At 55.1% G+C, this 12649-nt stretch overlaps 1 protein-coding gene across 1 annotated transcript; it reads right to left on the bottom strand.

The window, feature by feature from the left end:
- Positions 1-10327: 10327 nt before the first annotated feature.
- LOC134562291 (uncharacterized) lies at positions 10328-12348 on the bottom strand. The gene is made up of 2 exons (XM_063419677.1): positions 10943-12348; positions 10328-10689 (listed from the first exon to the last, which is right to left on the bottom strand). The coding sequence occupies exons 1-2, from the start codon at positions 11859-11861 to the stop codon at positions 10328-10330; spliced, it is 1281 nt and encodes a 426-aa protein (XP_063275747.1). The 5' UTR covers positions 11862-12348.
- Positions 12349-12649: the final 301 nt, after the last annotated feature.

Here is a 12649-nt window from a genome sequence, read left to right as displayed (position 1 = left end):
CCCCCTGCCTTCGGCCAAAGCCCGGCAAGCACCGGGAGCAGCGGATCCTTTTTTTCCTGCGGCTGCGGCTCCCGGCCCCGGCGGAGCAGGACTGGGCGCTGGGATTGCCATCCCTGATTGCCAATGGCCTGCTCTGGCTCTCTCCTGTTCTCTCCCTTTCCTTCGGGTGATCATCAATCCCCGAGCGGCTGCAGAGCCCCGTGCCCAGCTCGGCTTTCCCAGGAAAAGGAGGCCGGGGGTGCGGTGCTCCGGGCTGGCCGGGAATGGGGGTCCGGGGGTGGCCGGACTGAGGGAAACAGGGGATGCAGGGGCTGGGAGAGGAGGATCCCCGGGAAAGGGGGTGCGGGGGGGTGTCAGTGCAGGATAAGGGGGTGCAGGATAAGGAGATGCGGGGGCGTCCCAGTGCCCAGGAATGGGGATTCCAGGGGGTGCCAGGAGGACTCCCCAAAGCCCCTCCCAGGGGTTAGCAGGAGCTGGGTCAGGAGCTGTGGGCAGAGAAAAGGGGGTGACCCCGGCATGGGGGGACATGGGGGAGTCACAGGCGCTCCGAGGGGGGGACACGGCCCCCGGGGACCCCCCTCACCTTCTCCCGCAGCGGAGGCCGAGCCCCAGCCCCGGCAGACGGAGCCCAAGACGAAGCCCCCGAGCCCCGGCAGCGTCTTGGGGGGGCGTCCGGCGGCAGCTCCGGGGCGGGAGGGGCAGGATCCGGGAAAGGGCGACGGCTGCTGGGAAGAGACCGGGATGGACTGGGACAGGCTGGGATGGACTGGGACACCGGCATACACCGGGATACACTGGGGTACACCAGGGTACACCGGGACACACCAGGATACACCGGCATACACTGGGTCCAGGACTGGCACCCACTGGGAGCAGCATCAGAGCACACTGGGGTGCAGCAGGACCAGGACTGGGCAACAGGGATCATTGTGGGATCAACTGGGATATACTGGGATTAAACTGACAGTGACTGGGATCATACTGGTGGAAACTGGAACCTTACTGGGCCACGTGGATGTGACTGGGAATGACTATGAATATGCTGAGGGAAACTGGGATATACTGGGAGTGTCTGTGACCATACTGGGGGTGACTGGGAACACACTGAGAGTGACTGGGTCTACACTGGGACTGTGCTGGGAGAGACTGCGATCATAATGGACTCATACTGGGATCATACTTGGAATGACAGGGTCTCGGCTAGGGGCCACTGAGAGCAACTGGGATCAGACTGCCAAGAGCTGAGAGCAGCTGGGATCATCATGGCATCAGAACGGGATCATACTGGGAGTAACCAGGTCTGTGCTAGAGGTAACTGGGATCACACTGGGAGGAAATGGGACCATGCTGGGGACAACTGGGATAATACATGGAGCAACTGGCACCACAGTGAGGATGACTGGGGTCCTTCTGGGATCATACTGGAAGTGACTGAGAGCAGGCTGAGGGCAAGTGGGACCATGTTAGGGCAACGGGGATATACAGGGAGGGACTGGAATCGTGCTGGAGGTGACTGGGAGTGGCTGTGAGCAACTGGAATCATGTGGGAAGCTACTGGGAGATATTAGGGGTGAATGGAAACACACTAGGGGCAATTGGGATATACTGGGAGTGACTGGGATCACTGAGAAACCATAAAGGAAGTCACAGGAATATTATTGGGAGTATTTGGGAGTGACTGGGATCATACTGGAATCATAGTGGGAAGGACTGGAGCCATAGTGGGAGTGACTGGGATCATACTGCGGGTTACAGGAACCATACTGGGAGTAACAGGAACCATACTGGGAGTACCTGGGTCTATAGTAGGGGTGAATTGGAACACCTGGCACCATGCTGGGATCACAGTGGGGTCATACTGGGAGTGACAGGGAACCACAGGGCCCATGCTGGGAGTGACTGGGGCCCCCTGGGGGAACTGGCCCAGCTGGGGCTCAGGGTTGTTCTTCCCCAGGGCTGCCCGGGGTCCTGCTGCCACCCCTGGCCCCACAGAGCTGAGGGACAGGGCAGAGCTGAGGGACAGGGGATAGCCGAGGGACAGGGCAGAGCTGAGGGACAGGGGACAGCTGAGGGACAGGGGACAGCTGAGGGACAGGGCACAGCCAGGGAACACGGCCTGGCCCAGGGACACTGAGCTCCAGCACTCTGAGCTGTTGTGCCCGGGCTGTTGCCCTTGGGCTCCCAGCACAGGCCAAGGAGGGAGAATCCCCTCCAGAAACTGTTGTTTCCTTGAAGCTTTGCTCTTGCACATTCCCAAGGAGCCACCTGCAGCCCGGCCGGGTGCCCGGGGCCACTAAAGCCACTCCGGCAGTGCCTTCCTGCCCTGGGCAGGGCAGAGAACACCCAAGGAAAGGCTCGTGCTGGGCTCAGGGCAGGGACAGGGCACTCCCCTGGCACTGCCATGGGCACAACAGAGCCGGCCAGGGGACAGCATTGGGATTTATGTCCCATGGAATCTCAGCAGGGATTTCTTCTCTTCTCACTGCTGTTATTGGATTGGTCATTGATTCAAATCATTTCCCCATGGAATACTCATGGCAGTGGGTAAGGGGGAGATCCATCCATGGAATTCCCACTGGAATGGGATGAGAGTGCGATCCAGCCATGGAAATTCCATGGGAATTCCTGCATTCGCAAGTCCCCCCATTTTCCCATAGGAATTCCCCTTCCCCTCCCACACCCACCTTTGTGCTCTAGAGCCTCCCAACCATATCTGTATTGTATTTTGGGGCCATTCCACACAGGTGTGTCCCAGGCAATGTTTTATCTGTTCCACCATGGTCCCTTTGGATTCCCGGCACCTCTGGCTGATCCAGGTGGCACTGTCAGACACTGCAAAGCTCCCGGATCCCAGCTGGAAGGAGGTGAAATCCCACCCGTCGTAGCTGTTCCTGTGGGATCTATGGAGGCTCTGTTGGACAGGAGGTCACAGCTGGAAACCAACTGCCCTGTGTGGAGACCTGGGAACCAGGGGAGAACGGACCCATGGAGTCATGTCCCAGCCCTGTTGGAAAGCAGATAGAAATCTCCCAGGGCCCTGTGCACACAGGCTTCAAGGAAGAAAAGAGTGCAGGGGTTGGTTTGAAACCCTCGGAGAAACTGGCAATACATAAAGTCACACAGACATCCAGCGGGAATGTAAGTTTTAGTTTTAGGTGAGTAAAAATATGCCTGAATTGCTGTAAGCAAATAGGAGGCTGTATTAGTTAATAGAAAAGCCCTTAAGTCCAGTTTAAAGTTCAGCAGCATTACCTTGTACATAGTTAACTAAGTCCTAGACATGAGATAAACATAGCATAGAACTGCTAACATTGCTAGACAGAATAGATGGTCTGTAGGTGTAGGCCTTGTGTGAGAAATGATGACCATTGTGGCACAACTGTGTTAGACCAGGACAGGTGCAAAAAGACAGTGATAGCATCGTGTTTGTAGCTGCTTGGATGATTTTTCAATAGAATGCATTGTATCAGGGCTGCTGCTGCTGCTGCTTGTGCTTGGGACATGGGGACTCTGTGCTAGAAGGCATTTTGCATGATGGCACGGACTGTAACCCTCTGACCTTTGTGAGACTGATGTAGCCATGTCATAAACTCCTTTTACAACAAGCAGCAGCCTCTCTTGGTGCTCAGTTGGCCTGCTCAAACTGACAGCTGTCCATCAGCAATGTGCCCGCTGCTCCTGCCTGCTGCCAGTCCTTCCCTGCAGTGACAGCAGGAGCTGCTCCCTGCCGCCGGCAGCTCCTTTGCCTGCAGCCCCTTCCCGTGCTGGCAGTGCGAGCTCCCTCTTGCCTTGAGCCAAATGCCTGCCTGCACCTTGGGCTGCCTTTGCCAGCTCCTTTTCCAAGCCTTGGACTCCCACGCTTCTGCCCCAGCCCTGGGACACTGGTTCTTTCCATCAGCTGCTAGTTTTACACCATGAACCATTCTGGTTTTACCTAAGAGGTGAATCATTAAGATTGTGGTGCTTTCTTGTACACAATGTCCTGATAAGGCCAAGAACACACTGTTCTTACAGCTGGGATTGTGGCTTATGCTACACCATTTATTCCACACTGCATGACTAAAGAACATCTATCCTTCTCCTTACTAAGTTCAAGCTGCAGCTTAGTGCAAATCTGTGTAAAAGAGAATGAATGCCATAATCCCCTTTTCTTTTTCTGAGTACTATTGGATACCTCCCTGAAGGATACAGAACAACTCAAAATGTTGTGCAAACAGTGAAGAAAATGCAACACAAAATTCCCTCTGGATAACGAGGTTAGAAAACCTGTTTTAATCTGTGTCTGTGTTTCTCACCACATCTACTTAAACTGACAATATATTAAGCTGATTTTCTCCACACTGAGGCAGGTTTGCAATGAAGCAGCAGCATGTCATGATGGTAAACAGGAATTTGGCATTACCTCTAATGTTCTCTGCCACAAAGTATGTCACAGCAAGGCAGACTGGGTTATCACAGTTATTCCTGCCCTCCCCTCCTGTCCATCCCATTGTCTCCTCTGCAGAAGATGCAGGCCATGAAAACAAGGCAAGGTTGCTGCCTATTTTTCTCCTCCCACAGGACTGGTTAGGCATCATGTTTTTTCAAAGGACTGCATGTGCCTCTGCCCAGCTGGCTTATTTCTCCTTCTACAAAAGAATCGAGCTGAGGGAGTTTCAGGCATGTCAGTGCCTGATCTCTCTTTCCCTCGAAAGGCTCTGCCTGCCCAAGCCCTGGTTCCCTGCTGTGCTTTGGCAGGAGAGCCATTCAAGCCCCAAACACAAGGGCAGTGGGCTTCAGCTGCCAAGCCTCTCTTTGCCATGGGATTGCTTTTACCCTGCAGCCTCCACGGGCAAGGGCTCTGTGGGAGCAGGGGCCATCCCAGCCTGTGCCCTGCACACAGAGCCAGGAAAAGGAGCAGATCCTGCTGCCTTGTGCTCCTGCTGATCCCAGCAGCAGCTGCCCTGGGAGTTCCTCCAGGGAACTTCCCATCAAGGGCTTCCATCCTTGCAGTGCCTGGGAGAACTTGTTGCTTCCCAGTTGTCCCCACCCTTCTGGATCCTGGAGCATCTCAGCACAAGTGTCCACGGCCCTTCCTGCATGCCCAGCCTGCAGCAGCCACAGTCACTGCTGCCTCCCCTGGCTGCAGCTCATTTGCCCAAGGGCTGCCAAAGGCAGCAGGGCTGGCTCAGGATCCCTGTTGGCTTCTGGGCTCCAGGATGACCTTCAGGGGACACTTGGAGCGCTTCCTAAAGAGCTGCCCATGCCATGGGGGTGGATTTGTCCTCCCCGAGGGCTCTGGTTGGAGCTGTACGCTCCATGGAGTCCTGGAGTTTTCTCAGCAGCCTTTGCAGCGAGTTCTGAGCCAACGTGTGGCTCTGCTGCCATCCCAAATCTGCGCTTTCCTTGCCCAGCCTGAGGGCAAGGGGATGATGTGCTGGGCATGGATGGAGAATCCCATGGCCAAAATCCTCCAGCATTTACATCTGCTCACTGCTCTGGATAGCACAAATCACAAAACACCCATCCCAGCTGACAATTGTAATTTTGTGCAGATTGCTACTGCTGCACTGCTGAATGACAAATACACAAGAATTGATTTCACATGAAAAATGTAATTTATTACAAATTGCAACACCCTCCCTGATGATATACATCTATGCTGATCTCAATTTAAGTTAAAAAAGGAATTAATTAGATTTTTACAACAATGCTATGTAAAAATATACAAAGACCATTTTCAGTTAACAAAAGCTTAATTTATTGCTAACCTGTACAACAACTCACTCTACACAAAGATCAATTAGGCATTTAACAACTTAATTTATTACATATTACTGAAAGCTTAAAGCCCATCTAGGAATAATAACAAAAATATCAGTATCTCTATCTAAATAACCCTCTAACAAGAACTCAATCCATACAAATCTCCCCATATATGTAAATAGAATTACATCCACAAATAGATCAATACATATATATAAATATAACAATAGATATTTACTTACACAAATACCAATACAGCTATTGAAAGGGACATATAACTACAACATCAATAGAAATAACTACACAACTGTATACACAGGAAATAGAACTAAAAACAGAACATCATACTTATATATACAAATACTTAGACACATATATACAAATACATGTAATTACAAACATGTATGCATATATGCACACACATATATGCATAGCATACATTCATAAAAATAACAATAAACAAGTAGAAATATTCCTATACAAATTGAAACCCAGATATATGAATATCCATATAAATATCCCTCTCTAGGTTCAAGTCCATAGATCTTTAAATAGAACGCGAAGCAGAGGGATTCCAGTGCCCCATCTTCAAAGCCTTTCCCTCCGTCCTTGCTTCCTCCCGTGCAGAGCAGCTCTCCTGGACAGGGACAGCAGAGGGGACATGTGGGAAGCAAAGGGAGCCCCGAGTGAGGATGGGCACGTTTCCCTTGGCAGCCCCTGCCCTTCAGTCAGGGCAGGGCCAAGCCCAGCGCCGCCCCAGGAGGGTTGGAAAGAAGCAGCAGCCGAGCGGGCCGGGCTGTGGTGAGCGCAGCCGCGGCGGGGCTGTCCCGCAGCCGCCGGCAGCCCGGCACGGCCGGCACAGCTGCCGGGCCCTGCCGGCACAGCTGCCTTGCCCAGGACAGCCCCTGTGCCGGCCGGGGCAGCTGCGCTGAGCAGCCCCAGCACGGGCAGGGCCCGCTCCTGCCCCGCCGGGCACTGCCCACGGCCAAAGCCCGCGCCACCCTCAGCCCCAGCCGGCCTCAGCGGCCCTGCGGCCTCACCCGGCCTCTCGGCTGGCAGCAGCAGCTCCCTGCTCCCTGCTCCTGCTGCCAGCCTGCAGCTTCTCCCTGCTGCCTCCTGCCAGTCTCCGCCTGTCCTCAGGCTCTGCAGGGCAGCTGTGGCAAAAGGGGAGGCTCTGCAATTGCTCCCGAGGCCGGCACAGCTGCAGGCCCGGAGCCCTCTGTGCTCCCTGCTGGCCCCTCCACCCCCTCAGCCCCACCGTCCCCTCAGCAAAGCCCCGGCCCCTTCAGTTTCTGCAGCCCCTCACAGTCCTCTCACCCCACTCAATCCCTTCTGAGCCATCCCGGGCCCTCACACCCACCACCCCTCAGCCTGTGCCCCTTCCCTGTGCCCTCAGTGCCACCATGGCCCTCTGCTCCCCCACAGCCCTCAGTGTCCCCAGCGCCCCAAGGTCACCGTCCCTGCAGCGTCAGCGCCTCCTCAGCCCCCTCAGGCCCCTCTGTCTCACCGTCCTTCAGCAGCTCCTCAGGGGACCCTGCCTGGGGCCACCGGCAGCTCCCACCGCTCCAGGGACACCCGGGGCTGGAACTGCTGCTCTGCCCGGCCCGGCCGCCAGCTCGGACCAGCACAGGGACAGGGGACACAGGGGCACAGGGGGAAAAGCAAGAAGGGAGAGAGGGAAAAAGGTTAAAAACTGGCCTATAGCTATACAGATACTAACCTATGTATCTAAACACCCATGTAGCTACAAGAATATAACTATGCACATTTATAAATATAACTATATATATATAAATGTAATTATCCCTATAGATAGGTGTCATTCTGTATATCTATAACTATCCATACATGACTACAACTATACAAATTAAAATATATGTATATATATAAAATATCACCTCTGTGGTCTATAACTATATGGGCATACGAACACAACTGTCTATATATAAAAATATATTGTATATTTATATACATATAGCTATATATATGTCTAAATAGCTATCTCTGAATATCTATAGTATATCTATAAATATATTATACAAATACCAATCATATAGATAGATAAAGGTAAGTATATGATTGTAAACACATCAGAATAGACAGAGGGATTCTACCTGCCTGGTAGTCACAGGCTCTCCCTCTGTCTCTTCCTGCCATCCAGGGCACCCCTCCAGGAGAGGTTGATCACACGGGATCTGGGAAGAAAAGAGAACACCGAGTCAATATTGGCCCTTGTGCACCTTTCCCTTGGGCAGCAATTGTCCTTCTATCAGGGACTGTAAAAGATGGCCTGCAAGGCAGACTCTCACTCGGGAATTTGAAGCCTGCTCTTCAGAGAACAGGGATCCTTCCAAGTTTCCAAAACTGTGTAAAACATTGAAGTGTCTCGATATTCTTAGCACTTGCAGTGCAAATGGCACCATGAGAGCTGGAAACACAGACAGTCCCAGCTCCCTCAAAGAAGCCCAGCCCTGTTCTCACTCTGGGCTGACAGAGAGGCCTCAGTCCTGGCTGAAATGGCTGAAGCTGAAGGGTGCTGTCAGCTGAGTTACAACCCAAACTGGGACACGTGGGTTGGTGACACAGCTCCCACAAGGTCAGGTTTGGTCCCTGCTCTCCTGCCCCAGCAGAGGACTCAGTGTCAGAGCCTCTGGAGAAGCATGGAGAGGGCAGGGCTCGGGGAGCTTGTGCCAGTGCAGGATTGGCACTAAAGGCACCAGGAAGCACCAGCCCTGCACACAAGAACTCAACTCTTCTGATCTCCCTTCCTGGCCCAGGCAGGCTCAGAGCAGCCGTCTCACACCTCTCTAAACCAGTGTGGGCTCTCTCCTTACCAGGCTCCTCGGGCTCTGGGGAACTGTTCCTGCAGCTCTCGGTGCCAGATGGAGCTTCCTCTGCTGCAGCCCTGTTCACAGTGTCCTCCTCTCCTGAAGGCTCAGGGGCAACATTAAGATTCCCCTTGAAAGAAAAACAGAAAGAGAGGAACACAAAGATCACTCCGGATTTTCTTGGAATCACATCAGGGATACAGTAACTGTTCTTCTCCACTCCCAAAGGCCATGGAACACAGGCCCACTGCCTCACTGCCCACATGGTTCACATGACAAGCCTTTTCAACTCAGGATTTGGATGGCCAAGTGAAACTAAAAAATGTTAAACTCTTACAAAATGACCTTGGAGGCAAAATGTGAGTGCAGAAAACCAGAAGACACCAAGTGAGGAGACGTGCCCTCACGCTCTGAGCCTGGCTTATCCCACGAGCTGTAAGAAATCAGCCAGCACAAAGCCAGGGGCTCTCCTTGTTGCCAGCGTGGCTGTCAGCAAGGGCAGAGCTCGCTCCCAGCACTGCCCAGGGCTGTGCTGCAAACCCACAGGCAAAGCACACATTTCTGCCTGGGAATCCCACCAGCCCCACCCAACTGCTCAGACCATCCTTCAAAGGTGGTGCTTTTTGGAGCCCTCTGCTGCTGCCCCAGATGTAGGACCCAGGCAAACATTTATGGACACGGAGAATTTCCAGGATCAAATTTTCCAGGAAAAAAAATCTGTAAATTTGGAGAGTAGAAAAGAACCAACCCGAAAGACATGAAAAGTCAGACAAGGAAATTGTGTGTCCATTCCACTGAGGAAGTAAATTCCCAAGATTAGGCACCTGCAAATTACCTTTGGATAGAAAGAAATTCTCACTAGGACCAGCTGCAGAATATTCATCTCTTTTGCAAGAGCCTGTCCATCAGAATCCTAAAGATTCTAAAGATGGTTCAGAGCCTGTAAGGGTTCCTTCTATTATGGAATAAAATGCTTTTGAAACTGTTTTGTGTGAGTTTAAAAAAGACATCCCACTTGAGGATAAGATCTTGCTAAATCCAGAAAATCCCACTCCCCACCTTGAGTCTGCCCTTCCTCAATCACAAATGTACAGCAGGCAATGGGTCTGCACATCAAGAGAAAGAGAGACATTCTTTGGCCAACACGTATAATAATCTGCACAAAGGCCTGTGCCAACACTCACTCTCCAGGCAAGTCTGGGAAGAGACAAGAGTTCAGAGAAACGAGATGCCTAACCCAAAGACTGAATCTGCCAAACAAAAGGACCGGGAAGCTGCAGCTGCAGCCCAGCCCCACACACGGCTCTGGGAGCGCCTACACGCACGGCAGGGCTCACTCAGCAGCAGCAGCAGCTGCAGCCCAGCCCTTGCTTTGCTTTGCCCTTCCAACCCAAGAGAGGCAGAGCCCACACCTGCTGCTGGAACAGAGACACCTCTCGTGCCCCTCCCTGCACGGGACACTTTGCCTTCAGTGGCAACTCTCCAAACACTCTGCTCCTCTTTCCCAACAAACAAAGGTTAGAACCTACAAAGCATCACCACAAATGCCCCTGCACGAGGCATTCTTCCCAGGGAAAAGGAACAACCAAATGTGGCCAACACAGGCTCACACCTCTCATTCTCACTGTGGGGGGAGACCTTTTCATTCCCTCTTCTTTTGGAAATCTTGCTTGACCAAGAATAATTAGATAACTAAAAAAGAATGAAAAAAATTAAATTCAAGAAACCTTTGCTTCTAAGCTGTGTAACAACGTTCAAAAGCTCTCAGGCCAGCCTCTTTCATTCCCATCCAAGGGGGTTACCTGAGCAGAGAGAGACCTCTCAGGCAGGGAGCTCCTGATCTCCCGGATCATCTTCTCCACCTGAAGGCCCAGATACAGCGGTGGTGACTCCTCTTCTGCAGGTGCACTCTGTGCTGAGCTGGAGGCCAGTGATGCTGGAGACCTTTCAGACAGGGATCTCCTGATCTCCCGGATCATTTTCTCCACTTCAAGGCCCAGATCCAGTGGTGGTGACTCCTCTCTCACAGGTGCACTCTGTGCTGAGCTGGAGGCCAGTGATGCTGCACAGCCAGCACTGCCAGCTGGAGCACTGGGGGCTGAAGTGCCCGGAGCAGCTGCAAGAATTCAAACACGCGAATCAGGCTGCAGAAGGTGGCTTTGGGACACAGAGCTCTACTCCTGCCTTGGATCAAACATTACAGGAAGCACCCAGGAAAAGCAGGCAGAGACTCTTGGGACTTTCTAGGTGCCCCTTCCTAATAGACTTGACAACTCCTTTCTCAGAAGGACAGAGCATTGTGGAAAAACACTTCAAACGGTCACTTCACGTGGCCTTTTGGAAAAGCAAGGCTAAAACTCTTTTCCTACCTGGTGGCCTGCAGGCTGGGGGCTGCTGCTCCCCGTGGAGCTGCTGGAAGCTGCAGGGCTGGATCCTGAGCTCCTCCCGGTCCAGCAGAGGCGGCTGCTCCCCGCAGAGCTCCTGGAAGCGGTCGGGGGGCCCCTCCCGCCCGAGCAGCCACAGCCGCTCCCCGTGGAGGCCGAGGAAGTGGCAGGGCGGGACCCGGAGCACCTCCCGCTGGGCGGGCAGCGGCCGCTCCCCGTAGAGCTCCTGGAAGCGGCTTGGCCCCTCCCGCCGGGCCGGCCCCGGCCGGTCCCTGTGCAGCAGGTGGAAGCCGCAGGGCGGGCGCCGGGCGAGCGGCGGCCGCTCCCGGGGCAGCTGCTGGAAGCGGCCGGGCCGGGGGCAGCGCAGCTCCCGCCCGTCCGGGCCCCGCTCCCTGTGCAGTGGGAGGAAGGCGCTGGGCGGGCGCCCGGGCGGCAGCGGCGGCCGCGCCCTGGGGAGCTGCCGGGAGCCGCAGGGCCGGGGGCAGCGCCCCTCCCGCCCCGCCGCCCGCCGCTGCCTGTTGGCCGCGGTCCGGCGCCTGATGCGGAGCAGGAGATCGGGGCGGTCGCGGCGAAACCAGGGGTTGCTGTAGTGCAGCCAGGCCCCGGCATCGCCCGCCGTAGCGGCGCCCAGCCAGCCCGGCACCTTGTGGAAGCCGTAGCGGTAGAGCTGGCGCACGAAGCTGCGGAACTGCGTGGCCCTGAAGGTGCCCGGGGCCGGCCCCTGGGCGCCGCCCGGGCTGAGCAGCTCCCGCTCGAAGAGGCAGCGGTCTACGAGCAGCCCCCGGGCGCGGCTGTCCCAGCGCAGGGAGCGGACGCGGGGGCTGTTCAGCAGGCGCCACAGCTTGGCGGGGAAGGTGCGGGCGCGGAGCCCGGCGGGCAGCGGCAGCTCCTCCATGGCTTCCATCGCCGACTGTGGCCGCAACGCCCGGGGCGCAACGGCCGCGGCTGCGCCGGCGGCGCGCGGCCTGCGGGGGGCGCTGCGCTCGGCCCCGCGCGCGCCCAGCGCGGCCCCGGCGCGGGCCGGACCCGGCGGGGACGAGCGCCGCGGAGCCGGGGCTGCGGGCTCCGTGCGGGGCCGGGGGCTCCCGGGGCTGGCCCCGCACGGCACGGCACGGCAAGGGAAGCCCCTGGGGAGGGCGGGCTCTGCGAGCTGTGGCGGACTCTGCCCCCACGCTGCAGCCTGGGCCTGGGTCACTGTGGGTGACAGAGGAAAAGGACATTCCTCTGTCGTGGCTGGGGAGAGGATGGAAAGGGGAGATTAGAAAGCATTCTTTTGGCCACCTTCTCAGCGGACAAGCTGGTTTTTTCTCACAATCTCTGCCTGTCTTTAGCAGGGTTGGCACATTCCTCATGATTTGGTGTCAGCAACAGCAGCAGGAAAGGGCAGCAATTTTGTCCCCATTGTCATCAAAACGATAGTGCTGCCCCATGGATGGATGTACTTTGTGCAAGAGATTAAAGGGCTACAGCTGTAGGGAAATCACGCTGGTGTCTTCCCAAGTGGCGTTGCCTTTTTCTTTCTTCAGGAATTGCTTCTGGTTTTTTTGCCCCCCATCTGGGGAGACTTCCAATGCACATGCCTCCTGCAGCCAACTCTTGTCAATGCAGACTGACAAAGGAGATCTTGCAGTGGACAGAGACTTCCTAGAGCTGGTGTGGAGAGGTGAAGGGGGAAGGTTTGTCCTCAAAGTC

Source organism: Prinia subflava, chromosome 27 (assembly GCF_021018805.1).
Source record: "Prinia subflava isolate CZ2003 ecotype Zambia chromosome 27, Cam_Psub_1.2, whole genome shotgun sequence".
In the NCBI taxonomy this organism is placed as follows: Eukaryota; Metazoa; Chordata; class Aves; order Passeriformes; family Cisticolidae; genus Prinia; species Prinia subflava.
The sequence above is the reverse complement of the archived record's forward strand: the minus strand, read 5'-3'. Positions and strand labels throughout refer to the sequence as shown.